General features: G+C 45.1%; 1 protein-coding gene across 2 annotated transcripts in view; it reads right to left on the reverse strand.

Annotated features, from left to right (window-relative positions):
* Positions 1 to 460: 460 nt before the first annotated feature.
* Hat1 (histone acetyltransferase 1) overlaps positions 461 to 25,762 on the reverse strand; it is a 39,424-nt gene continuing 14,122 nt past the window's right edge. Inside the window, exons 6-11 of one of the 2 annotated variants that reach the window (XM_050177625.3) lie at positions 17,936 to 18,089; positions 17,040 to 17,144; positions 16,361 to 16,467; positions 9,439 to 9,590; positions 4,949 to 5,065; positions 461 to 2,793 (exon numbers count right to left, since the gene is read on the reverse strand). In XM_050177625.3, coding sequence (XP_050033582.1) covers positions 2,617 to 2,793; positions 4,949 to 5,065; positions 9,439 to 9,590; positions 16,361 to 16,467; positions 17,040 to 17,144; positions 17,936 to 18,089 — 812 coding nt within the window. In that variant the 3' untranslated portion in view covers positions 461 to 2,616. Of the gene's footprint in view, positions 2,794 to 4,948; positions 5,066 to 9,438; positions 9,591 to 16,357; positions 16,468 to 17,039; positions 17,145 to 17,935; positions 18,090 to 25,762 lie in introns of both variants that reach the window. The other variant, XM_050177624.3, reaches the window with a different exon arrangement.

A 25,762-nucleotide genomic window follows, 5' to 3' on the forward strand; every position in this document is an offset into this window, starting at 1 on the left:
CAAATGGCCCACCTATGCCACCATTGCTGAGAAAACTACGCCATACTTTATTTTTAAATAGCTTAATTCAGAAGAGTACGGAATTGTAAATTATGGAACTCAGCTGTGGAATTGCGACTCCCTGTTCGAATCTATGGAGTACATAGACAAAGTGCCACATTCTGCAAGAGCCAGCATCTAACTAACTTGTTAAAAAAAAAAAATTTTTCACTCAGTTTTTTGTTACGATTTGCATCCTAAAGATGTATTCAAGGCTGTTCAATATTACGAAGCTCATGAAATGTATGCCTTTTGTATTTTTGTGTTAGGACTTGCAAAAACAAACTCTGGGAACAACTCTACAATTCACCTATATGCGACGTTAACAAACTTGTTTTTCACGTCTGCTATTCCAGCGTAGGCAATGTCACTACATTGCTGTGTCACTACATGTGTAAAAGTAACAGTGCATCACACTTGCTTGGATAGCACAAGGATATTTTTATTACCACAAATCAAAGAAATTGAACAACACGTGCAGTAAAACAAGATTACAGCTGCGCACAGAAATAACCCGCAAGTACAGCAGCACAAATTATGAATGTGTTAAGGCTTACAGATAATCCTCAACACCACAGCAGAGTCTAAATAATCAATTATTCAGGCTACATGGTTATATAAGATGATTGTTTTCACCCACCCTTTCACACTAGTTGACTGTGACAAATGTACAAGTTACCGCATGCTGATGAGCACAACTGTCTGTTTTTATGTTTCAACCATGAAACTAAAAAAAAAAAGATATAACTGCACGAGCCACTAATACTGAAAAAAACTTGGTGTGCTACATTTGCGAAAGAGGGAACACATTAGCATTTTATAGCCCTCTTTTAGCTAGCCAAATTCTTTGCAAATAATGATGGCATACATTATTTAGCCTAGAGTATACTTTTTTTAAGCAAAACTTCTCACGCATCAAGGTTATCCACAGTTTCTAGCCAAGTTTACCACAGAAAAGTTCAGCACTTCAATCATTCATGCTATCCCAAGTAACAATGTAAGGGTGACCAATGTCTGGACCAACATTGTCTAACTTGGGGCCGATGCCATGCAATCGAGCCAATGTTTTTCAACACATGACATTACAAATAACACTGTAAAGGAAACCAAACGCTGGGTCAACATTGCCCTTGCAGGACCCATGCTAACGTATGCAAGGCCTACATTGGCAATCACACATGCCATCTCAAACAATAATGGATAAAAGGCTAGGCCCCACTGTTTCCTTTTTGTGCCCTAAACTATAGAATAAAAAAAAATCATTTGAACAATGTGGGAATCAAAGGTAGTAGCATGCAGACGTTTCTATCGTTTTCCATGGCTTCGCTAGAAAACCCAATGCAAGTTTCCTTTATTGTGTTAGGGGTACAACTGTGCTGTGTGGTTGCTTTTAAACTTTTTTTAAGGTGTGCTTAGTGTTTCACATACATAAAATTTGCTTTAGTTTGTAATTTCATATCAATTAATAAACCACGACACTTGAGAGTGTGTGAGCTAGTAAATCTAGGTTACATTCAAATGGCACCACCTACAATGAGTAGCTTCTGATATTCTCAAAGAAATAATTGTTATCTCTGTAAAGTCCTGAAAACAGTTGGGTAGCAGCAGTTGGAGACTAAATAAGGCTAACCATTTTGCCTCATCTGGTAGTTTGCCAAGCATCAAATTTACCAATGGCAAAGTAACCTTAGGAACTGTAGCCGGTTAATATACCGCACCGGTTGGGGGAGATGTTCAGGAGAACAAAAACAGAGCAGACGACGAAAAAGCAGCCGCTGTCCTCTGTCCATTTTTGCCGTCTGTTCTGCTTGCACTAGTTTCTCCGAGTAACCTCACGAATCAAAGGGTATGAAAGGCTACAAGTACAATCAAAACCAGTGGGAAAAAGTTAATGCAAATCCACGCGCTACTCTCATCAATCATTTTCATGCTAGCCAGATCTGCATATTGGCAATTCGTGCAGATGCACACCTCCTTACGAAACTCTGCAAGGTGGTCAATCTTGGCGTGAGTGCTTCAACAGCTGCAGGCAACCCTGGGAGGAAGCTAGCTCGCAAAACCTGGGAGCAGGTTTGTCTATTTAGGCACTGGCGACTGTATTAGCAGACTGGATTGACATGAGCTGAATCAACAGCTTTTGTGCTCCTAGAAATGTCAAGCAACAATAAGCAGACATATATCCATAACCGGTGCAATAACACATGACTTCCATTCACATCAATTCCTGACGGTCTTAAGAGGAAGTGCCAAGCACACGACGCACTTTAACTTTGTCATTTAAGTTGCAATAAACCTCACTGAAACTGGCTTATTCGACGCCGAGCACTACAAAATCCTCAGTTTCCCTGTATTCAGATAGAGGCTTCCTCTCAAGTCAGATCTAAAAAAAAAAAAAAACGCTTCAAACATGACAGTGCTACAAAGACGGTGTTGTCGCCTTGAATAACAGTGGCACACGGCGTGCAGTCTCCCCTTGAGTAGGACAACATGCGGAACATGGACGACCAAGCAGGCAAACACGCACGCACCAAACACAGGATGAACAGCGCACACAGTTGTGGTGGCGGCACCGCCGCATCAGCTCCTCGGAGCGACGGCGAGGCGCTCGATGGTGCGCCTGTACTCCAACTCCAAATCCCTGTACTGACTCTCGAGCTGCTCGATGCGGTTCTCTGCATTCAGGCACTGGAGCGTCGCACGGAACTCCTCCGGCGACATCGTCCGTTGCAGCTTCTCAACATCAGTCTTTTGCTTCTGCATAAGAAAACAACACAAGGGCACCGTGAACTTGGAACATTGTGAAGATGTTATAGCGCAAAAAAAGACGTGAAGTACGAGTGACATATCATCATCATCTTAGTTTATGACCACTGCAGGACGCAGGCCTCTCCCTGCGATCTCCAATTACTCCTGCCCTGTGCCAACCAATTCCAACTAGCACCCGCGAATTTCCTAATTTCATCACCCCACCTACTTTTCTGCCGTCCTCGACTGCGCTTCCCTTCTCTTGGCACCCATTCTTTAACCCTAATAGTCCACCGGTTATCAGACTAACGCATCGTGCGCTGCCGTCTACCAGAAGCATGACAAAACAGCAAGACGAAACAAGCTCGTCCATGGCACGGCTAGACAGTTAAAAGTACCGTCGACAAGCTGAGCTTGCCCTTGGCCATTTTTACCAGAGATGGGCGTACGAACGCAGCTCATCTACGGCATGGAAGGGGTGAAAGGAGTCCTTTTCGGGATATTAAATTTCGTGCTGCAATGTTTCTGTTACTTGGGAGACAACAATTCAAACTCCTTAAGTCGAATTCAAACAAGCAAGTAACATACCCAAGTGCAATACTGAACAGAATGCACCGCTAAATAGCAGCTCTGCAAAATTTGAGCAAGAGAGAGCCAGCAGTTTGCGAAGAGAGTCGTGTATACCTGGCACTCTCATTTATGCGACATTCGTTACGTGTATAAATTCGGTTAGTTGGTAAAGAACCATTGCAAGCAGCACCACCACTGTGCTGCAGAGACTTTGTTATTAACCCTTTCGCTGTCGGACCTTTCTGGCCGTGACGCACCCCCAGTGTCGGCTTGGTTTCAGGGAGCGAGCATAACAGGGAATTAACATAGCAATTTATTTTTCATTATGATTGGTATACAAATAACATAGTCAATGCAATATGCACATTTTAATGTTCTGCAGCTGTTACTAGTAAGCATCATCATCATCATCATCATCAGCCTGACTATAACATCCGTTCAACATCCGAATCTGACGATGCGGAACTCATCTCTTCGTCGCGTTAGACCTGTCCGAGTCCAAATCCGAGCTCGGCTCGTATTCTGAATCGGAAGAGCCACCGCTTCAATGAACAGACGAAGGTCTCGAGCTGCTCAGCTATCCGAAAGTAACCGCGCGCAGGGAGGTTGGCTTTCAGTCGCCCGCGCAACGGAGATAAATGGGACGTTGTGTGATCACAGAACACCTATGGTGTGATCAAGAAGAGGGAGATGGAAAAAGGCTAAAACAAAGTTCGAAGGGCTTTACGTTTACTGCTGCAAGTTGGAAGCGAGGGGGCGGCGAGAGAGCGAAAGCAGCAATCGAGTCACTCTTTTCGGAGAGGCAACGGCGGCGCGTGCGCCTGAACTTGACGCGCCGTAGCAGACACACCAACAGAAGAAAATAAAAACCTTCAAACCGGCAGAGATGGCAGAACAACCCTTGAACCCATAACCACACGCGCGCGACGCATGATCCAGCGAACGCGGAGCCACCGCGCCACTCGGCAAAAAGAGAGGGGGGCGTGGCAGTCGTACCGTACTCTTCAATACGTGTACTAACACAGGCCGGGGCGAAAATATGAACTTGTAGGAAGAGTCAACAGATGGCGTGGCCAAGTCCCGGAGCACCAGCTTTGCGCTCAGGTGCGAAATTTTGAACGCGCGATAGAGAACGTACCGGTACGTCAGTGACACTGTGGGGGGGAAGCACGATGACGTACCGGTACGTCAGTGACAGCGAAAGGGTTAAACTTGAGCTGGCAGTTCAGTTCAGCACCTGTCCTAAGGTCCTTCTCTTTTATGTCCATGTCTTGCTTTTCTCCAATTCCGGAAGATTTGTCACAAGACTTATGGAGGATAAAAGGAAAATCACATCGAAGCTTCCAACTTTCCGTTGTACAGGGACTGCAGCAATGACTCTGTAAACTTGTAGCCGGTCACCCAACGGGTGTTGTTTACATGTACATCTGGCTTCAGTTCAGCCTTTCTTAGGATCTTAAGTCTGACTGCCCATATTCCAGGAAACAGCCAAAGCAGGTTTAAAGCACATGCCCATGCCTAAAGTGGTGCTGCTCGCAATTAACTATGTGTAACTGTTGCTACGCCAACCAGCCAAAAGAAGGGTCCTTCATACCTGGTAAGGTGCGTTTAGCCGGTTCTTCACTTCCAGGCGGTATGCTTTGTACTGGCTGGCATTCGCAGTGTTTGTTGCTCGTAATCGAAGAATCTCGTATACTCTCCGTGCCTGCTTCTGAAGAAAGAAAATGGGAAGGGAGAGGTATAATAAAACATGAAGGTCCTAACAAGTACTCACGAGCAAAACATTTACAGAGAACAGGTTTTGCATGTATGAAGAATATATTTTGCCTCATGCAGAAGTCCTTCTTTAAGAGCACACTAAAGGGCACTCAACATAAAAGTGTAACGACATCGTTTCTTAATGATCCATGAACTTAATTCCGAACCTTGAGAAAACAAAAACACATAAAGGTAACGTTGTGGAAGCAAATGCGTCGAGGTGTTTCTGAACATGAGCTGCAAGTTTTCAAAATACAATGTATGCTCCAATACGAACATATGAAGAACGTATAATTGATCTTGAAGTAATTAGCCAACCAGCCATGCAACAAAACATATTCAGAGTAGCTCAATATGACTCCAAACAATATGACGCTGCTCTCTACTCATCCAAAGTATGCCACTTTTTTGGAAATTTTGGTTCAAATAATGCGGAACACCTTGCATATTCGTCAGTGACGACCCACTGGGCAAATACAAGCATGCTAGCTTGAACATTTTCCCCAATGTTGGCAGTGCAAATCCAAAGCAGGTCTGCCGTGTAGACTGCTTTTACCATAAAAGAAAAAAAAAAGAGGGCACATGGCTTGTCACCTCGTCTCACCAACTGACCCAGATGGCCTCCAAATGGGGTTTCAAGGTTCACATTTTAATTCCCTCCTCCCTCATGTCATGAAATCTAAACTGGAATACCCCATTGTAGGAGACTGATGATGACCCAGGCCTGGAGGGCAATATTTTAGCCTCCCATGTGTTCCATGTAGTATTTTACTATAGAAGTAGTGATGGTTATTACGCTGCCCAATGCATTAAGTACTACTGGACATTGCATTTGTTGCTACAACACATCAACTATGTGGAAATAGAGAAACTGTTTTGTTCAGCATCCACTGAGCCTCTTTTGTTTAGATCTCATCTCATCTGGTGAGATCTGATGATATATGTTGGATGAATCAACTAACTGTAGAAAACGTACTTTTTATTCAAGCATTCACTTTCTTTTTCTTCATGAAAATAATCAAACATTGGAATGATTCAATAACATGAAGCACAAAGTGCAGCACAAGATTGTATTCCCACGATATAACTAATGACAATACAAACAATTGAATCAAGTGGAATGTCAGCAGCAGAAAAAATTGGTGTCATACACCACTGTGAAACTATACCACGAATTTACCACTACAGAGCACACCATGCTGCAGATCTAAGCACATCTATGTCTCGGGGATCAGGCTTCTTCTAGGCATGTGTTCACTGGAAAGAGTGCACCCATTCGTGACTGCAATTATAACTGTGGCAATATGCAATCCATGGGCACCGTGGAGACACGAGCCCTATGGGATCATTTAGCATGCAAAAATAAAAAATAATATACAGTAGACCGCGTCTGCAATGAAATGACCTGTAAAGCAAAGGACTGATTAACTCACGGTCAAATTCCTGTTTCATGTGTACTGTGAATGCCTCTACAACGAACTTGCCCGTAGAACAAAGACATGTTTAGGCATTCCCAAAGGCTTATTCAGCACATCAGCGATCGCAATGGCTGACGAATGTGTCGCAGTTGATGACGATGTGACGATGTACAGTCGAACCCACTTATAACGATACCGGTTTTAACACTACAGTCGAACCCACTTATAACAATATTCAAGTGCCACGAAAATTCCATTGTTATAACTGATAATTGTTATAACCAGGTTGCATGAAAAAATCAAAATAGGGGGATGGCAGAGCTGATATGAGAAAACTATATAGTCAGGGAGGCCAGTGCCCCTCCCCACCACCTTCCTCCATCCGGCAGCTGATTGTGCTCACTCGTTTCACTGCTTCCTGGGCACTGCAATCACGTGCGACAAGGTGCGGCTGTCGGCATTAAAAAAAGGCACTGCTATGACAACTGTAAAGAGGTGGTGTCACAGGTGGCAAGCCATATGCAAGCACCACCGAGGCATCACTTTGGTGGCCCCAAAAGGGGCCTTTTAAAGAATGCGAGGAGGTTGCCGTGGCAGCCAGTCAGCTTGAGAAATCCAGAAGAAACACTACAGCAAGATTGCCGCAAGCGTCTCGCCACATACATTTCACTGCATTGCACAAGAAAACCCTATGTCCGTCAGCCTTGCATGCTTTATGCAAAGCTTGCCGACGTCCTTCTCCAAGGTATCCAGGTGCTCCACGTAAAGCAGCGGAAGGTTCCTCGCGAAAACGAAGCTCCGGAGGGACTTAATCATGCCGGGCCTCCTGTGAGACAACATTGAGGCAGCCTGCCCTACCGCATCATCGCTGCCATTGTCACCATCGCTATCTGATGCAAACACGTTCGCGACGATCGTCTCATCAGTTAGAAGCACTTCGTTTCCAAATCTATAGCCGTGGGCCTTCTTTTCACCAACAACGTCATGCATTGCCAATTATCAGCGGGCGGATCAGCCATCTTCTGTTTCGGTAGCGAGTCAAGCGAAGTTGAGAAATCGCGTGGACAGGAACGACTTCGACACACCCAACAAAAACGAATGCGAGCGATTAGGCTGTTTGAGAACTGCCGAACTGCACTGAATGAGGAGCCAGCCACCAGCGAGCAACATGCGAGCAATCTGCTTGCGGCGCAGTTGGCACGGTCCATTTGTGTTTCAGGCGGTGCGGCAGCGTAGAGCTATGGGCACAGCCCATTCATGTTCGGAGGGGCAGAAGGACGACAAAAAAGAGAGCTGCGCCCCATCGTGCAGCGGCTTGAATTTCCCGTTTTCCTTTTTTCTTTTCAAGGATTTTGCATTTCATTACCTTTCAGCTTGGACACCCAGCAGCCAGACTTCATCGTTATAACCGATAATGCGGCATCGGGGCATTGTAATAAGTGGGTTATTTCATCATGGAAAACATACAAAAGTTGACGGTGCAGCAGCCTCTCATTGTTATAACTGATATATTGTTAAAACAGGTATCGTTATAAGTGGGTTCGACCGTATATCAACTGTAACAATCAGAAGCTGCTGCACCGTCAACTTTTGTATGTTTTGCATGGTGAAATAACCCGCCTACTACAATGCCCCAATGGCGTATTAACAATGAAGTCTGGCTGCTCGGTGTCCGAGCGGAAAGGTAGTGAAATGCGAAATCCTAAAAAAGAAATAAAGAAAATGAGAAATTCAAGCTGCTCCAACGGCTGCCGCGTGCTCATTTTCCAGCTTTCTCCACGCGCCTCTCTCCCGTCGCCCTTCCACCCCTCCGAACATGAATGGGCTGCGCCGATTGCGCTGCTCGCATCTTGCTTGCTGGCTCCTCATTCAGCACAGTTCTGCAAACAGCTTAATCACCTGTGTTCGTCTTTGTTGGTTGCGTCAAAATCATCCCTGGCCACGTGGTTTCTCAGCCTCTTTTGACTCGCAGCCGAAACGGAAGATGGCTGATCCGCCCACTGATAATCGGCAACACAAGACGTTGCCGGTGAAAAGGAAGCGCATGGCTATAGATTTGGAAACTAAGTGCTTTGGAAACTAAGTGATTCTAACAGATGAGACAATCGTCGTGAATTTGCTTGCATCGGAGAGCTATGGCGACGATGACGGCAGTGATGAGGCGGTAGGGCAGGCAGAGCTCATCTAAAATCAGCTCTGCCATCCCCCTGTTTTGATTTTTTCATGCAACCCGGTTGTAACACTTATCGGTTATAATAATGAAATTTTCATGGCATTTGAATATTGTTATAAGTGGGTTCAACTGTAGTGGTAACTGATGACCGACGTCTTCAGAGCCAGCTGGGCGGAAAGGGTGCAAATGTCAACGAAGGCAACAGTTATGTAAATCTTAAACAAAGCAAGGATTTTGACATCAAGAGCGATGGCGGAATTCAACGATGTGCAGCTTTAATTTGCGTAGCTCATGCGTTTTGACGTGGAGCATGTTGGGAACGTCAGTGCAATAAGGTTGGCTGCCGTCACAAATTCTTCGAAATAAAGTGCACAAGAAACTTAGAGACTTATTTTGCCAAGTCTCTTTTTTAGTTTATGGTAAATAAAGGTATTCTTTTAATGCATAGCATTCTTTGGCTAGGTCTCCAGGAATTTGTGTGTGTAACAAAAAAATGAGTGGCACCATCTATATACGACGAAGTGCATTTCAACTGCTTTTGTAATACGAGCATAATATTTGGCTCACATGTTTACGACAGTATCGCTTAGCAACCATGACAAGAAGGCGTTGCAGGGTTCAACACTCTGAAGAAGCAATGCATGGCAATGTCACAGCAGTTGACTTGGCCAACGAATAGATAAAACGGCACCAACAAAAACACATTAACAGAAGCAAAAACAATCTGCATCATACCTTGTTAACCTTCAGTTTCTGCTGGGCTTCTTTCCACATCTCTTCAGAGAAGCCTTTGAGCAAGTGTTCCTTCGCAAATGAAGCAAGCTTCAAGCAGTTTCTGGCATCGACAAAGTCTCTGAGTCGTGTGAAAACCTCCGAAGGATCTTCCACTGTGGGAAAAAAATACAATCTTCATGAGCTCATGCACAGACGACAGCAGCAGATGAAACGCAGTTATGCCAACAGGATTTCGCTGAATATCAAGGTAAAAAGCAGCCACAGAACTGTAGTGTATATATACTGTGTTGCTTATAGTGAAAGAGTTACTTCTGATGCACTATATTGTAGTTGAGGAGCGTAATGAAACATCAAGAAAAAAGCTGTTAGCAATTACTGTAGAACGAGCAAAGCCAGGAAAACTGCTTTAGACACTCACAAAGCTATTATTAGTTCATCAACAGATGGCTAGGGTGCAGAAGCATCTGTTATATTGCAGTAAAGAACTTGTTTATAAAACTACAACAGTTGGAATTGTAAGCAATTGGTTGTGATGGTAGGTGATGCAAAAACTTGCCAGGAATCCTCTAAGTTAGTGGCTCACTGGTAGTTTACACGGACAGCTATGGGGACTTTAGGACTTACACGAAAATTTTGTGTCCCACTTTCCTTTTTTCATTTTTTACGCAGCTATCGATGCCATAATCATGGCACAAAACCTCAATTCCTCAAGAGTGGCACAAATAATTAATCACAGCACCTTCTAGGTGGCCTGTTCAAAACAGGTGCCGAGTGTGGGCAAGCTTCAGACACAAAAAAGAAAACTACAGTAGAAATTCGTTGATTACAATCCCGTTTCGTGTGATTTCCTGGCGCCAATGCTCTTGATCGAGAACATAAAAAATGACCCAATACAGTTACAATTCTTTTTTAGTGTTTGATATGTTCTTGGAAAACACTACTTTAGGCAGCGGCGTTCAGTAAATCAGCAAACTGCAAATGTCGGACACATTTTCCGGCCACCAGACCCCATGTGAACAAGAAAAGACATGAAGCATGCACGATTGAGAACAATAGCCATCCACCGGGACAGCTTCCCCGCAGTACTCAGCCATCCTTGTCACGTGAAAATGCCGGTGCGCACTCAGCTTCCCATTCCGATAGCTAGCAAATATCCTAGTAAGTCATTCTACGCCGCATTGACAGCTATCACCATCAACCCCACTGCGATAAGCATGTTCACCTACCTGTCTCACAGTGTGCATGGCATAGTGTCATTGGAAGCATACTGCGTGCTTTCAGTAGGCAATGCCAATAACAAGCGTGCCACCATTCCCTGCTGCAAGCGGCACAAAGTGAGCGTCGTGCTTCACTATGGCAGCATTACATTCCATCGTTGCTGACCAGCTCGATTTTGTTTGTTTCCCATCCAGTGCTGGGCAATATTGAAGGTACATCAGATACATCAACTCAGATGTATCTTAGATACTACCTTACATACGCCTTGGTTATCTTTCATCTGTATCTTAGATACTCTATGGGTATGTTGCATCTGTACCATGATACGCCTGGCAAGACATGTATCAGTATCGGTATTTCTGATACATGAAAGAATGTATCCTGTATCTTAAGTTACAAGATAGTGGCTACCGCAACATCACCATGCGAAACTATAAATGTTGGTGAAACTCCGCTTCTTGAGCTGATACTGCTGCCACTAAGCCACCTGAATAAAGGCAGCAACATTCTTTTATCTTTCCGCCAGAGCCCTCCAGCAAGGCCAGGCAATGAGGTCTGCGCATCCCTATTAGTGGAGCAGTCACGCCATGGCACTCGCACCGTCTCCACAAAAACAAGCACACGAACGTCTGCGCGCAGCCGACCTTTTGGGTTCTTGATTTTTTTTTGTCTTTAATTTTGTCGGTGCCATGACACTTGCTCGTAGCCACCATACTGTGCTGCATACATCAATGCCTGCAGCATCTTTTGCGCAAATTCTGATGCCGCTATAGTGCTGTCATTGCGGTTTCTTTTGGGTGGTGCTTTGCTTTGAAGTCTGCAATGCAAGAATGAAGTTGCCATAGGGAAGTTTTTCACGAATCGGGTTATTTCTGGGTCAGGCAGCGCCCACAATATGGCCAAGCATCGTAATGCGGCGATGGCCAAACGGCACTTCGATGAATTCGACTGAAGTCCAACATGGCGAAAATATCAAACATCACAGAGACATTCAAGGTGTGTATCAAATGTAGGCAAAAACACAATCACATCGTCTAAATAATCCAAGCATGTATACCACTTGAACCCATGTAGGAGAGAGTCCATCCTTTTCTAGAATGTGGCTGAGGCATTACATAGGCCGAAAGGTGTGACCTTGAACTGGTAAAGCCCATCGGGAGTTACAAAAGCCATTTTCTCCCGGTCCACTAGGTCCACAACAATCTGCCGATATCCAGATCGAAGTTCGATAGAAGAAAAGTAAGCGGCACCATACAGACAATCAAGGGCATCATCAATTCATGGTAATGGGTAAGCATCTTTCTTTGTAATGTTGAGGTGACGACAGTCCATACAAAAGCACCACGAGCCATCCTTTTTAACTAAAACAACAGGGGATACCCAGGGACTGGAGGATGGCTCAATAATGTCCTTCGCAAGCAACTTGTTGACTTCCTGCTGGATGATGCTTCGCTCAGACGGAGACATTCATTAGGGGTGCCGGTGCACAAGGCTGGCATCGCCTGTGTGTATGCGATGCACGACAACAAACGTCTGGCCCTAAGGCCGATCAGCGAAGTCTAAAATAACTCTGTACGACTTGAGAATACGCTTAAGGGCTTCAGTGTGCTTAGGCAGAAGGTCAATGGCAATCATGCTGCGAATTTCGCAGATGCCACAAGTTGTCGGAGTGCCCTGGGGACGACATGTAGCACTCAGTGCAAAAGCTTCTAGCTGAAAGTCTTGCAGGAGGCAAAGGTGGGCTACAGAAAGCCCTCGAAGGACTTGCTTGAGGAAGCCAAAATTAACATGTGGAAGGCAGGTTCCGTTAGCCATAATGCTCAGAACTGTGTAAGGTCCAGTCATAACGTGCATAAGCAGGGTGTCAGTAAGAGGCATCACGTAGTAGTTACCATCTGGAACAGCTGGCGAACATGACAATTCGACATACGTCACGGTTTTAGATGGAAGGCGAACGAAATTGCTGCAATGTAAGCGAAACGGAGGCGGTTGGTCACTGTGTTCACAGAGGCGGGGCAGTTCAAAGCAGAGGACACCGGCGAAGCAATCGTTCACAGTGGAATGAGCAGAAAGAAAATCAAGTAAAAGTATGAGGTCGTGAGCACACTCCGCAAGGATCGTAAAAATGACTACCACCTGGTGACCAGCAACGGTAATCCGAGCTGTGCACATCCCAACAACGGCAACCGTTACACCGTCAGCAATAAGTACAACTCGGGCCATGACAAGTGTAAGATCCTTCTTCATGCAGCTATGAAAACTGGCACTCACGACAGAGACATGTGCCCCAGTATCAACCAAAGCTCTGACAGGGATGGCATCGACAATTCAAGAGTGTTCCGGTGGGCATGTAAGGGCAAACGAGGATTTTGGGTAAAGGTCGACAGTGCACCTTCACATCCAGAGGCTGCACAGTCTAGTTTTCCAGCAAAAAGTGATGGCTTAAGGACAGCGAAGGAGAGCCGTGGCGAGTCAATGAACGAGATGGACAGCGATGCGGTGGAGGCAACTGGACGTAGCGGGTACCTTGCTCAGGAACATTGGGTGCAGAGGATTCAGTGCGGAGAGGGTGAGGCTTGCAGTACGGAAGGGACCAGAGTAAGTGGGAAATGGGCTATGGGACTGAGAGGGCCACTGGCTGTGGCAATAGCAAGCAACTTAACTACAACGGAAAGAAACAGACAGACTTATCGTCGGCTGTTCTCTATTTCAACAGGTTTCTGGAACGATGAAGGGTGTGCAGTCTGCGACGAGGCCTGTCCACAGATACTAGGGCGGCATCAGGAGTATTCATAGCGCAGACAATAGAAAGGTGACTAAGGTTCGCAAATTCCTGGCGAACAACGGCCTGGATCAATAAAACAGCTGGTGTTGAGGTCTCGAATACAGTGGGTTTATAAGAAGCGGCCTCGAGTTCTCGGCGGACGATGCACATCACGCCATCTCGTGGGGATGGCTGACAAGGAGTTGTGTCACAGGACGACGCTGCAGCGGTATGCGGTCGACGCTCCGACTGCAGAAAGATACGCTGGCCTTTCGCTTGCTCGAGACGACGGGAATCTTTGACCACATTGTTAATGGTGGTCACGTTGGTGAAGACGAGCAGATTGAACGCATCGTCTGCAATACCCTTCAAAATATGGCCGATCTTGTCAGCTACGGACATCTTCTGGTCAGCTTGTAGACACAAGGCCAGCATGTCCTGTATGTATGATGCAAGTAAGGCTCAGTTGATATCTGGCTCAGTTACCGCCAGTTGTTTCTTGGCAGCAAGCTGTCGACCAAGCGGGTTGCCGAAAAGGTCGTGGAGCTGCTACTTGAACTGTCCCAGCTGGTCATATTGTCTCCATGAGTCCGAAACCAGACGTGAGGGGTTCCGCTGAGGTAAACTATGACACTGGCCAGCATTATACAGTCGAATCTCGATAATTAGAACGCGAAGGGGCCCGAAAATTTGCTCAAATTAAAAGAAGTTCGAATTGAAGGAAGCTAATTGAATGGAGGACTTACCTACAGTGGGGCATGTGCACTGAGCTAATACATGAGAGGGAAATTCCACAAGATTTATTCACACATATTTACAAATTACAGTCGGTTATTAGAAGTATCAGTGCTCTTACTGTCACAGGAAGCGGCGAGTGCACGCGCATATAATAAAGGTAAATATATGTCCCATGACAATTGCCCCTTCGAACTTCTTTTATGCTTCACCGCATATGAATGCTGTACTGGGGCGAAGTTGATTTTCGGGAGAACGCATTATGCAACGCGCCTTGCTTTCCATGCTCCAAAGACATTGGTGAGGGTTGCAAAGACAGAACCAGCGCCATTGCTAACCGCGGGGGAATTGTTTCGATGAAAGGCACGGCACCCAACAGCAAGAAGCTTGGTTCTTGCTGACGTCACACACAATGATGTCACACACACTCCTGACGTCATACACAATGTGACTTGTAACTGAGTAGGACGCAAAGTAGGGTGTTCGAGGCAATTAATTAAATTCATATGTAAAACATCTGTGCAACTATCAAACCTGCTTTCTTGAGGACATGACGGAAGTGTTCAGAGGAACGTACCCAGCGAATTTCATCGACATCCATTGACATAGAAAAAATTGCCAGAGTTGCCCTTTAATCAATTTTGCCTTAACACCAAAGATCGAGGGTGTGACTCCCACCAAAGATTGTGGGTTAGAGTGCCTTAATTATCTTAATTAACTATCTTAATTATTCTAGACTCAGTGCCAATGGCCGTGAGTTGAAGTGCCTTAATTAACTCTACCTTAATTAACTGTGCCTTAACCAACACTGCCTTAACACCAAAGGTCAAAGGTGCGACTCTCACCAAAGGTTGTGGGTTCGAGTGCCTTAATTAACTCTATCTTAACTATCTGTGCCTTAATTCATTTTGCCTTATTTACACCAATCTACACCACCAATTTACACCAATCTTAATTAACTGTACCTTAACACCAAAGGTCATGGGTTCGACTCGCATGAATTTTGGTGCCATTGAATTTTGGTGCCATAACACCGGACAGCCAACGTTTTGCACACCAAAAGCCGTGTGTTCGACTCCCACCAAAGGCAGCGGGTTTAAATGCCTTAATTAACTCTATATTAATAATATGTGCCTTAATTAACACCAAAGGTCGTGGATGTGACTCCCACCAAAGCTCGTGATTCCTAGTGCCTTAATTAACTCTATTTTAATCAACTTTGCCTTAACACCGAAGGTCGAAGGTGCAACTCCCACTGAAGGTTGTGGGTTCGAGGACGTTAGCTACATCTTAATTAACTGTGGTTTCGACTCATCAATTTTGGTGCCATTGAATTCTGGTGCCATAACAGCGGACAGGCAATTTCCTGTGCACCAAAAAGCCGTGGGTTCAAGTGCCTTAATTAACTCTATATTAATTACCTGTGTCTTAACACCAATGGTCATGGGTTCAACTCCCACCAAAGGTCGAGGGTTCAAGTGTCTTAATTAACTTTGCCTTAATTAACACCAACGGCAATGGGTTCGACTCTCACCAACTGTTGTGGGTTTTGGTGCCACTTTTTGGAGGCACATAATTTACATAATTACATCATAGTAATTATTATTAGTAATAATAATTATTAATAATAATAATAGTAGGCACATAGTACACAATTTTGGTGCCGTAATGCCGGACATCCGATTTTTCTACTCATGATCTGTCTAAGGCTTTCGCCTTAATAACATGACTCTTTTTTAAGCCTGCCCTGAGTAGACACCTTTTTCAGGATACAAACACACTTAACTGACAATTATTTACTTTTATATGCAGCAACAAACATGGCACAGTAAATACTGACAACCAGCACATTGACTTTTAGATCGCAGTAAGTTTATCAGTGTTGCCGATTTCACCTGTTTCTGCATAAACTTGCAGAAAGCAAGTACCCCATAGCGTCCTTTCACCATCAGAAGATTTCCAATCAAACGTTTAGAGACCAATGAGAGGAATTATTGGGGGGTGGGGGGGGGAACAAAACATTTGTCAAATCGTAAGCAAGCCTATTAATAAACTACACGGAAAATGCAAGAGTTGACAGGTATGTTTTCACGCTTTATGAGGTCGATAACCTGACTGGATGCTGATGTGAATTATAACAAACAGTATTCAACAGCAACAAACACACCGCAAGACGTCAGGACAGCAGCCGCCAGGACATACTACCTGTAATGTCCAGCACGTCGCTTCGGTCTCTGTAAAAGTTGTATACTCCCTGGAGCAACTCTGTACCCAAGCCCATCTTCTGGTATGGAGGTAGAACTAACATTTGGCTGCGAGAGAAACAGAGAGACATAGTGGTACACTGCATCCTTTTAATCAGTTGACTGGACTTAATGTCTTATACAGGATTCATAGCAGCCCTTGTGGGAAAAATTTCAGTGGTTTCCAAGGACCTTTTCAAGGTCCTAACAAAGCATACTTAAAGATTAAAGCCCCTCGATGCCTGACAGCTGGAAAACAAAACACTGTCTTAAACAACGAGCAAACATACTATCGTACACTTAACGAAAAAGTGCTTACTAAGTCTTTTTTGCATAGACAGTAACCAGCCACCACAAACAACATGGCTCCCTACCACAAAGATACTATAGTATCATCAGATGATTGGCTAGACACTTGGCTTGCATAGACCTCGTGATAAGATACACAAATAAAATCTACTACGCTTAGCTAAACCCAAATTGCAAAAATCATGCAAAATGTGCGATAGGGATAAGGAGAATCTAGAAAAATGTGGACTACCATATTGTTTGGCACAGTCGGAACCAGCTACGACTGGCGGCTTATCCGAGAATCTCAAACATCAAGAAAGTGCATTCTTACAGTTAAACATAAAGCTCACCTGATCCTTGGCCTGATGTGGGTTGGATAAGCATAGTATCTGTACACTGTTGCGTAGCCAACGAAGGGGTAGCATGTGACTCCATCCACAACCCTTTTCTCATGCCTGTAATTAGTGAAAAGACCAGACAAAGAGCACCTCAAAATAAGGAAGTAACCCTGGTACGAGCCATAATACATGATCAAATACAGTGACCTACATTTCTACTTAAAAAGCAGAACAAAAGGCACAACCTTAAAGGCACAACAAAGAGAAACACCAAATCAGTGTAGACAAACTAGATATTCCAAGAAAACTCTATTGTCATTCATTTCACATAATATGTTGACTGTTACAAAAGAAAAATTAAGGTAAAAGGTCCATTTTCTTTTAATTTCATGCAAGAACTTCAGCACCGCTACGTCAGTGTTAAAGAATGGGGGTGTGTTGCAATTCTGGTCAGCACTGAAAGCAGTCTACGTTGACTGCTAAGACAGCTTCGAGCCCAAGTAATAGAATGTACTAGTATCTGGAAGACATGTCTCTACAAATTGATGCCACCTTATGTTGCCAAGAAAAACTGAAGAAAAGCATAACATAGTTTATACTGAGCATATAAGAAAACATGAATATGTTTTCTTGCGCACAGGCAAGCTTCCAGGCACTCTGTTTTCAGGCACTCTGCTCAGCCGCCATATTATTTGAACAGCAAAGTAGACTGCACCATTTTTTTACTTTGATGCTGTCTCTGCAAAGCTGCCTTTCTTTTTACCAGCTTCCTCAGAATTGGAACTAAACTTATGATGGCCGCTGTCTACTTAGCTGCCTATGGCAAGTGGTGGAACACAGCTGATGAATGCTTCTACCCCAAGTAGTAATCGAAGGATTAAGACCACAGCATCAGATGGCACACTCACAGGACAAAGTACTCCCACTTCTCGTCATCCGAGTCAATGTACGAAGCTGCATCAATGAACCACAGGATGAAGCTCTGCATGCGAGCGTGATAATCCAGAAAGCCAGGCGTCGTCACGCCTGCTGAGTACAGCTCAAACGTACGCGACAGGCCACCTGGGCAGAGAACAAGTGCACTCACGGAGTTAGTACACAGACACCACTTGTCTGAACTACAGCATGTATCATATGGTGGCACTACAAAAGAATTATCATGGAGAGATGAAGTGGCAAACAGTGCCCTCAGCCTGCAGTCAGTGTTTCGACAAGTGGACTCATCTCGACTTGCTATATGATAAAGACAAGCTTTCTTGTTTAAATGTTGGCACCAGGCTGATGCTTCCATTGTTAAAGCACTGTTGATTGCATACCATACCATTGCTGGTTGATTGTGTACCATAGCGGGTTATGCGCGTAACAATACACTGTATACTGGCAGATGTACCATACCAGGCTGGTTTGATGCCCTTCCACTGCCTGTGGACAGAAGTTGTCTTCGATGGGAATGCTGCTGCCGAAGGGCTGGCGCACTCACACCATTGTGTTTAGAGTACCCTAGGTCAGCTGACAGCAAAACCAAAATGTTTGCAAGTAGCCTAGCAGCCATTTTGAAAACGACAGTAGTTCCATCGCCAGGTGTCTCCAATTGCCCGTGGTTTGAGAAATTCACTCCTTGAAACCAATAGTTCCAGATCTAATTGAGTTCGGTATGTTTGCTGTGCCTCTATCAATACACCGCGTTTTCTCCTTCGCCCTCTGCAAAGGCGGGTGGCAAGGGGAATAGAGGAATGGTTTTGAGAATAATATAACAGAAAGGTTCAGATAGCTGCCTGTGCTTCTCTAAGACAGCTGGTTGTAGTACCCCAACACATGGCTGTCTTGCCGACACGAGCTCACATGCATATTATCGCCTGCTGTCAACAAACTGCTGCTTCTGTTTGTTTGGTCACGGTTCATAATGGTTCGATGCGGATGGACAAGGCGCTAATGAGCAATAACAGCTTATAATGATCAAAACGTCATCAGCGAACCTGGCGCCGCCACCAGCAGTACTTTGCTTGCGTCCTCAATGCACCTTGTGCACCGTCCGCACCAGTTTGTGTTGCCATAGCACTGTCATTTGTACTGGCCAGATCAAGTTTCCTAACACTGATAACGAAACCAAGCTGTGCAGAGATGAGCAAGTGGCAGATGAGCAAGTGGAGTTGTATGCTTACACATACTTAGACAACTCCCGCAGGAGTTTCTGCATGAATTTTTTTTTTATGGTTCAACAAAAACGCTTCAGTCCCACTTGAACTCCGAAGTAACAGTTCAGACCAGTTTATGTTTCTCATTGCCTAAAAATAATAACAGGAAAACAGGTCGAACATTTCGTAGAAAGACCCTGCTGTGCTTCTTAACTGCATGGAAAGATAAGAAAAGGTACCTATGCTATTTTTCACGCAAGCCGTAAGAAAAAGAAGGAAAAGAAAAAAAAAGAAAAAAGAAAAACTAAGAAGAAAGTTAGGAGGCACAGCTCAAAAGCTACTGTATTTGCCGGTGTATAAGTCGTGGTTCTTTTTTCTGAATTTTTCGTCGGTGCGTCTTGTAGACGCACCGTCTATATACAGTCAAAATCGGGACGGATGCTGCGGCCACTCCCTGTGTATCGAGCGGGCATCAAATGACGCTCCACCGCACGTCACCTTCTGCATGCGCAGCAATTACCCTTGATTGCACTCGTTGCTGTTGTTGCTGCGCACTTCGCTTGCGTCGACGCAGCTTCACTAACTGTGACACCGCAGGCGAAGCAAAGTCGGCGAAGTTACGACGTTAAATTCAAGCTGCATGCACTGCAGTTGAATATGCAGTGGAGCATGAAAACCGAGCAGCAGGGAGGGAATTCGAAGTCTGCGAGAAAGTGATCCGGGCAGGCGCAAAGCCTCCAGTGCGCTCCGACAGCAAGTTGGAAGACGACAGTGACGTGCCAGCAGAACTCAAGTCCAAAGTAGCTGCATTGTTTGCAAGCGGCTCGGAGGAGGACGACTTCGATGGCTTTGACAAAACGCCATCATGTGAGCTATCAATAGCATTGTTCGTGCTAGTGGAATAAAATACTTCTGAAAAGTATTTTCGAGACATTGGAAGGCCCTTGCATGCATGTCAGCACTGCCTACCACAGGATGCATGCAGAGGAGACAGCCTTTGCAAGAACGAATTTTCGCCACACTTTCTCACGACCTGATCCTCATCAAGTTTTTAAACCGCTTACGAAAGGAACGGGTGCGTCTTTGACTTATACAAGTTGTTTTTTTTTTTCGAGAAAACTGCTGTTTTGAGGGGCTTATACAAAGGTGCGAGTTATAGACTAGAAAATACGGTATGCGTTATTTTATCGTACATAACCGTGGTACCAAAAGTGACCAACGTCTGAATGCCACTGATGCCCTCAGCAAATTACCAACTTGCTTGTTTCCTGACGGCTCCACAATGAAAACCGCCATAATGGTGCTGCCTCTTCTAAAGTGACAGCAAGGTCACATGAATTTGCAAATGACACAGCCCATTAGAACCACAATTGACGATTCACAAAATTCGGAGCAACCTTTAGTTCCATAATCAACAACCTCGAGCCTCGTCGTGTGATTGGAAATCAAGTGTTTCCAGCAGTATGTGTGCTCTGCGACGCTGAGACGTTTATATAGTTGCTTGAGCATGTTCACTTGCTGCAGTTACTCAAGTTGTGTCACCTATGGTTGAAGAAGACAATCCCCATCTTGTTATCACACTTGCGTCTGCAGAGTACATTCCGTTCCTCCTCCTATCGCCTAATCAGAGAGGAAGCCGAGCACAATGGCTTTTCCGGAATTCCTCGTAAATTTCACCGTACACCAACAAGTAATCTATTGTTGTCATTCAATAGCCTTTACAACTACTGAACCCTTGCAGAGTAGAACGGTGTGCAACACTTGGCTATGGTAAAGCAAAGCTGTTGAATGGAAACAATACTTCATTTTACCAGTCTCTGGCTGCAGTACTTAGTTTGGAAAATAGCTTTTTCATGTATCTGCAATGACAAATCAATCAGCAATATTTCTTAGGAATAACTTTGAACACCAATGTTACAGAAATGTAGAATAGTTCTTATTGCAAAATTGCTGACCAGCCTTGAAAAGAATGGAAGAATTCTGAGGTTTTATACGCCAAAACGATTCGATTATGAGTTAATAATTTTGATCACCAGGGGATCTTTAATGTGGCCCAAATGCATGGGACACGGATGTTTTTGCATTTCGCCTTCATCGAAATGCGGCTGCCACGGCCGGAATTAGATCCCGCGACCTCGTGCGTAGCAGTGCAACACCGTAGCCGCTAAGCCACTGCGGCGGGTAGCCTTGAAGAGCCTGTCGAACCATCTGCTAGAACAAGAATTTGATGATTCCCCACCTGGCATTATTACCTTTGCAGGCACACACATGTACTCCTGCAAATTCAAAACGGTGTGAACATACGCTCAGGATCTGCAGATAAAAAAAGACTCTTTTCGTTAAGTTTTCAGGAGCTAAACGTTTTCTAGTTTGTGAACTAAACTTGTTCTTGAACTAAACAAGTTGCACTTACGTGACAGCATATTTTGGAACGCTGTTTACTGTTTTCCTATAGCTTGAACTAGGATTACTTCCACAGCCGAAAATACTCAGTTGGTCCAAAAGACTTTTTGCAAAATACTGTTAGGTCTGCTAGTCTGGTAACTTCTTTGCCGTCAAGAACCCGTGCCTGCAGACCCACCGAAACAATTTTTTCAAGAACCTGAGGGGAATGAGTCCACTTTTCCCCGGTTATAACTGAGAAAGGTGCCCAAATGCATCATATTCCTAGAGTAGTTTTTGTAAAAGACAAAAATATGTGGATCACAAACACTGTGGGAATCGACGTAAGCGAAATTTTGTGTGCTGTTTGCTTTGATTGGCGATAATTAGAGGTGATATTGATAGCAAAGGTTTAATTTCTTCAACACTAAACGCCATATGAGAGTGGCAAGTTGATGGTAAATGTTAACTTCCATGCACCACTGCTGTTTGTCTGCGTAGTACACTGAACACACAGCGAGACATGTTTGCTTGAGGCATTGCTGTGCGCCATTTTTGATAACCGCTCGAGAAATTTAGCACTGTCATTCCCTCACACGGAATATCACACTCTGGCAGAAGTGTTAAACTTTAATTGAATTATGGGGCTGTATGTACCTAAACCACAACAGGAATATGAGGAGCGCCGTAGTGCCGGACTACCGATTAATTTTGATTCCCTCAGGTTCTTTAACAAGCCCCTAAATCTAAATACATGAGCATTTTTTGTATTTCGCCGCCGTCAAAATGTGGCTGCCACGGTTGAGATCGAACCCGTGACCTCAAGCAATGCCATAGCTGCAAAGCTACCACGGCGGGCACAGAAATGTTCGTTTTGATGTGCAACCGTTTCCATAGTGTCGCCTAGACGCTACGGTGCTTTAATGCAGCTTTCGAGTCTGCATGCCGTGCATAAGTTGTCTGCTTGACAAACTTGCATAGTACTTTATTAACTTTAAAACAGCAGAAATGTACCATACCATACCTTGACCTTAAATTTGTCCAGCCTGTTCACAACCACCGTCGTGCCATTTCCGCGCCTTCTCACCTTGCCTCCCTCCCTACGAACTATGGGAACTATGAGTGAAGAGTGGCAAGGCTGTAATTCACTTGTTCCATGGCAGCACCGGTTCTACTCATTTTCTGCCTCGTTTCACTCTTCCTCTCTACCATTCTGTCTACCTGTCCTCTAGATGGTTGTACATTAGTAGAAAGGTAAGCACTGCAGTTTCTGCAATGCTTTTTTGGGGGTCACGGGTAACTAAAGCCATAAAGAGGGTATTGTGGCAACGCCCAGGGAGTTCCAAAGGGCACTGTGCACATGCGACACGGTACAAAGGTCCAAATAAGTTTCTCACGTCGCCTTTCCTCTCTGCCACCACCTGCCATGCATATGCACGCTCTGAATCGCCTCACGCCGCAGCATGCAAGACAGCTACAGCAGCAGCAGTGGGAAAGTCGAAGGAAGAGGCAAAGAAAGCTTCGCTTTAAAAAGAGCAGGCCTACCCTTGTGCTACAGTTGAGTTATCTGCACAGATCAAGGGGCTGTATGCACACTGCTATCTTCCTAATGCTCATGGCTCAAGCACACCCTCCCCTCGCTCCCCAGCAGTATGAAAACAAGCACGTTCAATGCGCCGAGAAAAGCTCCCCCACCCCTAGTTTTTTATCTCTTCAAGCGACAATCAGGGTAAAAGAATCACTGGCTAGAAAAGCATCAAGCTGTGTTGCTGCTTCAACTGCACAGCTTTCTTTCTGAGAAATGTGCGTGTGTTTCCTTTGTGGCTTTGTGCTACAAGACGGGTGGATGACATTTTACATGCCTTTTGCAAAAAAGAAAAGAAGAAAGCTACAGAAATTCTGAGAATTGTCTACTAATGTGTAAGCATTGTTAGGGCTCGGCTGTGACTTTGTTTTTGCTTAGTTTTGCTTACTTGCTTTTCCTAGCTTATGCGCATCTACCCAAGGCCTTTCCAGCAGCAAAGAATGCTTAGGCTTTAGTAGAAAATTGTCAGATTTTCTCGCTGCATCCGGCCCCTTCAAAGCAATTGTACTACTTGGACTGGAACGCCGGGCACGAGCATGCCTCAACGGAGCAGAGCGGTCGAAAGGGAACACCAGCTGCCGCAGTAGCGCCTGAGGCGTTGCATGAGGGGAGAGTGCATCGCCGTGATGCCATGTCACCCTTGTGCTGACTGCGCCTCGGTAAACCCCAATAAAGATGCGCCAAGCGTCTTAATGCGCTTGCTTGCCTGCGAGGTGTTCGTAACTCAAAGGACACTCAGCTGCGTTCAATTGGACATTGGGCCAGCCAACACCCAAATTTCAAGTTGACCCACCACAGACAGACAAAGAACTTTAATTACAAGGTCCTGTGAAGCTTTGGCCTAGGGCAGAGCTGCAGGTCGCTCCCACGTGGGGACTGGGCTCTCTGGACAGCCCAAGTTTGATGTGAAAATTCGGAGCTCTGTATGGCAGAGCTCCATTCTTCTTCCGTGATGCGACTGGGTCCGTGTAACGAGGGGCATCGCCAGAGCATGTGTGCGAGATTGCTAACAGCCCCACAGTCGGGGCAAGTGGAGCTAAAAGCCTCTGGAGTGATCGTATGGAAAAGGGCCAGGTTTGGATAGCACTTAGTCTGAAGCATGCGTAAAGTGGACGCCAGAGATCTAGCCAGTTTGCTGTGAGGGGGAGGATAAGTCCTCCTACCCAGGTGATAGTGCATAGTGATTTTGCTGAAAGGAGTCAAGCTGGGGGTCGAGGTGAGCCGGAAACGACGTGATGGTGTGCAGAGAGAATCTTGTTCTTACCAAAGTGGCCCTGCCCCACGTTTCAGTTGAGCCAACTTCAAATTTCAAGTTGGCCCGCCCCGAAATTGAAGTTGGCCCACCCCCAATCTTCAAGTTGGCCCACCTCCAAATTTAAGTTGTCTCACCTCCAGATTTCAAGTTAGCCCACTGCCATTTAAGTAGGTCCACCCTCAAACTTCAAGTTGGCCCAACCCCACATTTCAGTTGTGCCAACTCCAAATTTCAAGTAGGCCCACCACTAAATTTAAGTAGGTTCACCCCTAAATTTCAAGTTGGCCCAATCCCCCATATCAGCTGTGCCAACCCCAAATTTCAAGTAGGCCCACTCTGAAACTGAAGTTGGCTCACCTTCAGATTTCAACATGGCCTACCCCCAAGCCCCGATATCAGCTGTGCCAACCTTAAATTTCAAGTAGGCTCACTCCCAAATTTCAGTTGTGCCATACCGCCACCCCCCCCCCAAACTTCAAGTTGACTCACCCCTAAGCTTAAGTTGGCCCTCATGCAAATTTCAAGTTGGCCCAGCAACAAATTTAAGTTGAACCACCTTGAAATTTTAAGTTGGCTCACCCCCAAATTTTAGTCAGCCAACATTCAAATTTCAAGTTGGCCCACCCCCAAATTTAATATGACCCAACCCTACTGTAAGCTTCCCCACGCATTTTCTAAGGAGCCCTATCTATCTGTAAGGGTATTCTCTTTTTATTTTATTTTTTGCTTTAAGTTGTTCCTTATCGCTCAAAAGCTACCAATCATCTACATTTACACTATTATAATGATTAAATGCCTCAGCTTAGCAAATCACACATTTTTATGCAGATACAAGGCATTACACTTTTTGCGTGACAGGGCTGGGGAGCTCGTCAAAGAATGCTTACACATTAAAAACATGAGAGAAGTGACAGGAAAGCTGACGCCAAGGCTAATTGCCTTGATCGTCAAGGCCATTTGCAGCAACAAACGGGAAAAATGTCACCGAAATTATACAGCAATAATTCCCTGGGCTGCAAATGAAGTAGCAGTGTACCGCGCCAGTGCATTCACATGCGAGTCCTTACACCACATCAGGAACCACCGTTCCTCGTATTCGTTCATGCCTATTCAAGCCGGCACGAGTTGAAATTCTTGTTGCGAATTCACAAATTGCCAAGAGTTGTCACAAAGCCGCTGCTGGTCGAGGTTTGGAGCTCCAGCACAAACATTTTCATGGCATAGATCATTGCCACTGAGGAAACCAATCCTGCATGCACGTCGAAGCTCCCGTTTGCTTGAAGTCGTGCCAAGGCTTCATGGGACCAATGCCAGAGTTAGCTAGACCTTGACCAGCAGCGACATTGCAACAACTCTTGGCAATTTGTGAATTCGCAAC

This window comes from Dermacentor andersoni, chromosome 5 (genome assembly GCF_023375885.2).
Source record: "Dermacentor andersoni chromosome 5, qqDerAnde1_hic_scaffold, whole genome shotgun sequence".
Taxonomy (NCBI): domain Eukaryota; kingdom Metazoa; phylum Arthropoda; class Arachnida; order Ixodida; family Ixodidae; genus Dermacentor; species Dermacentor andersoni.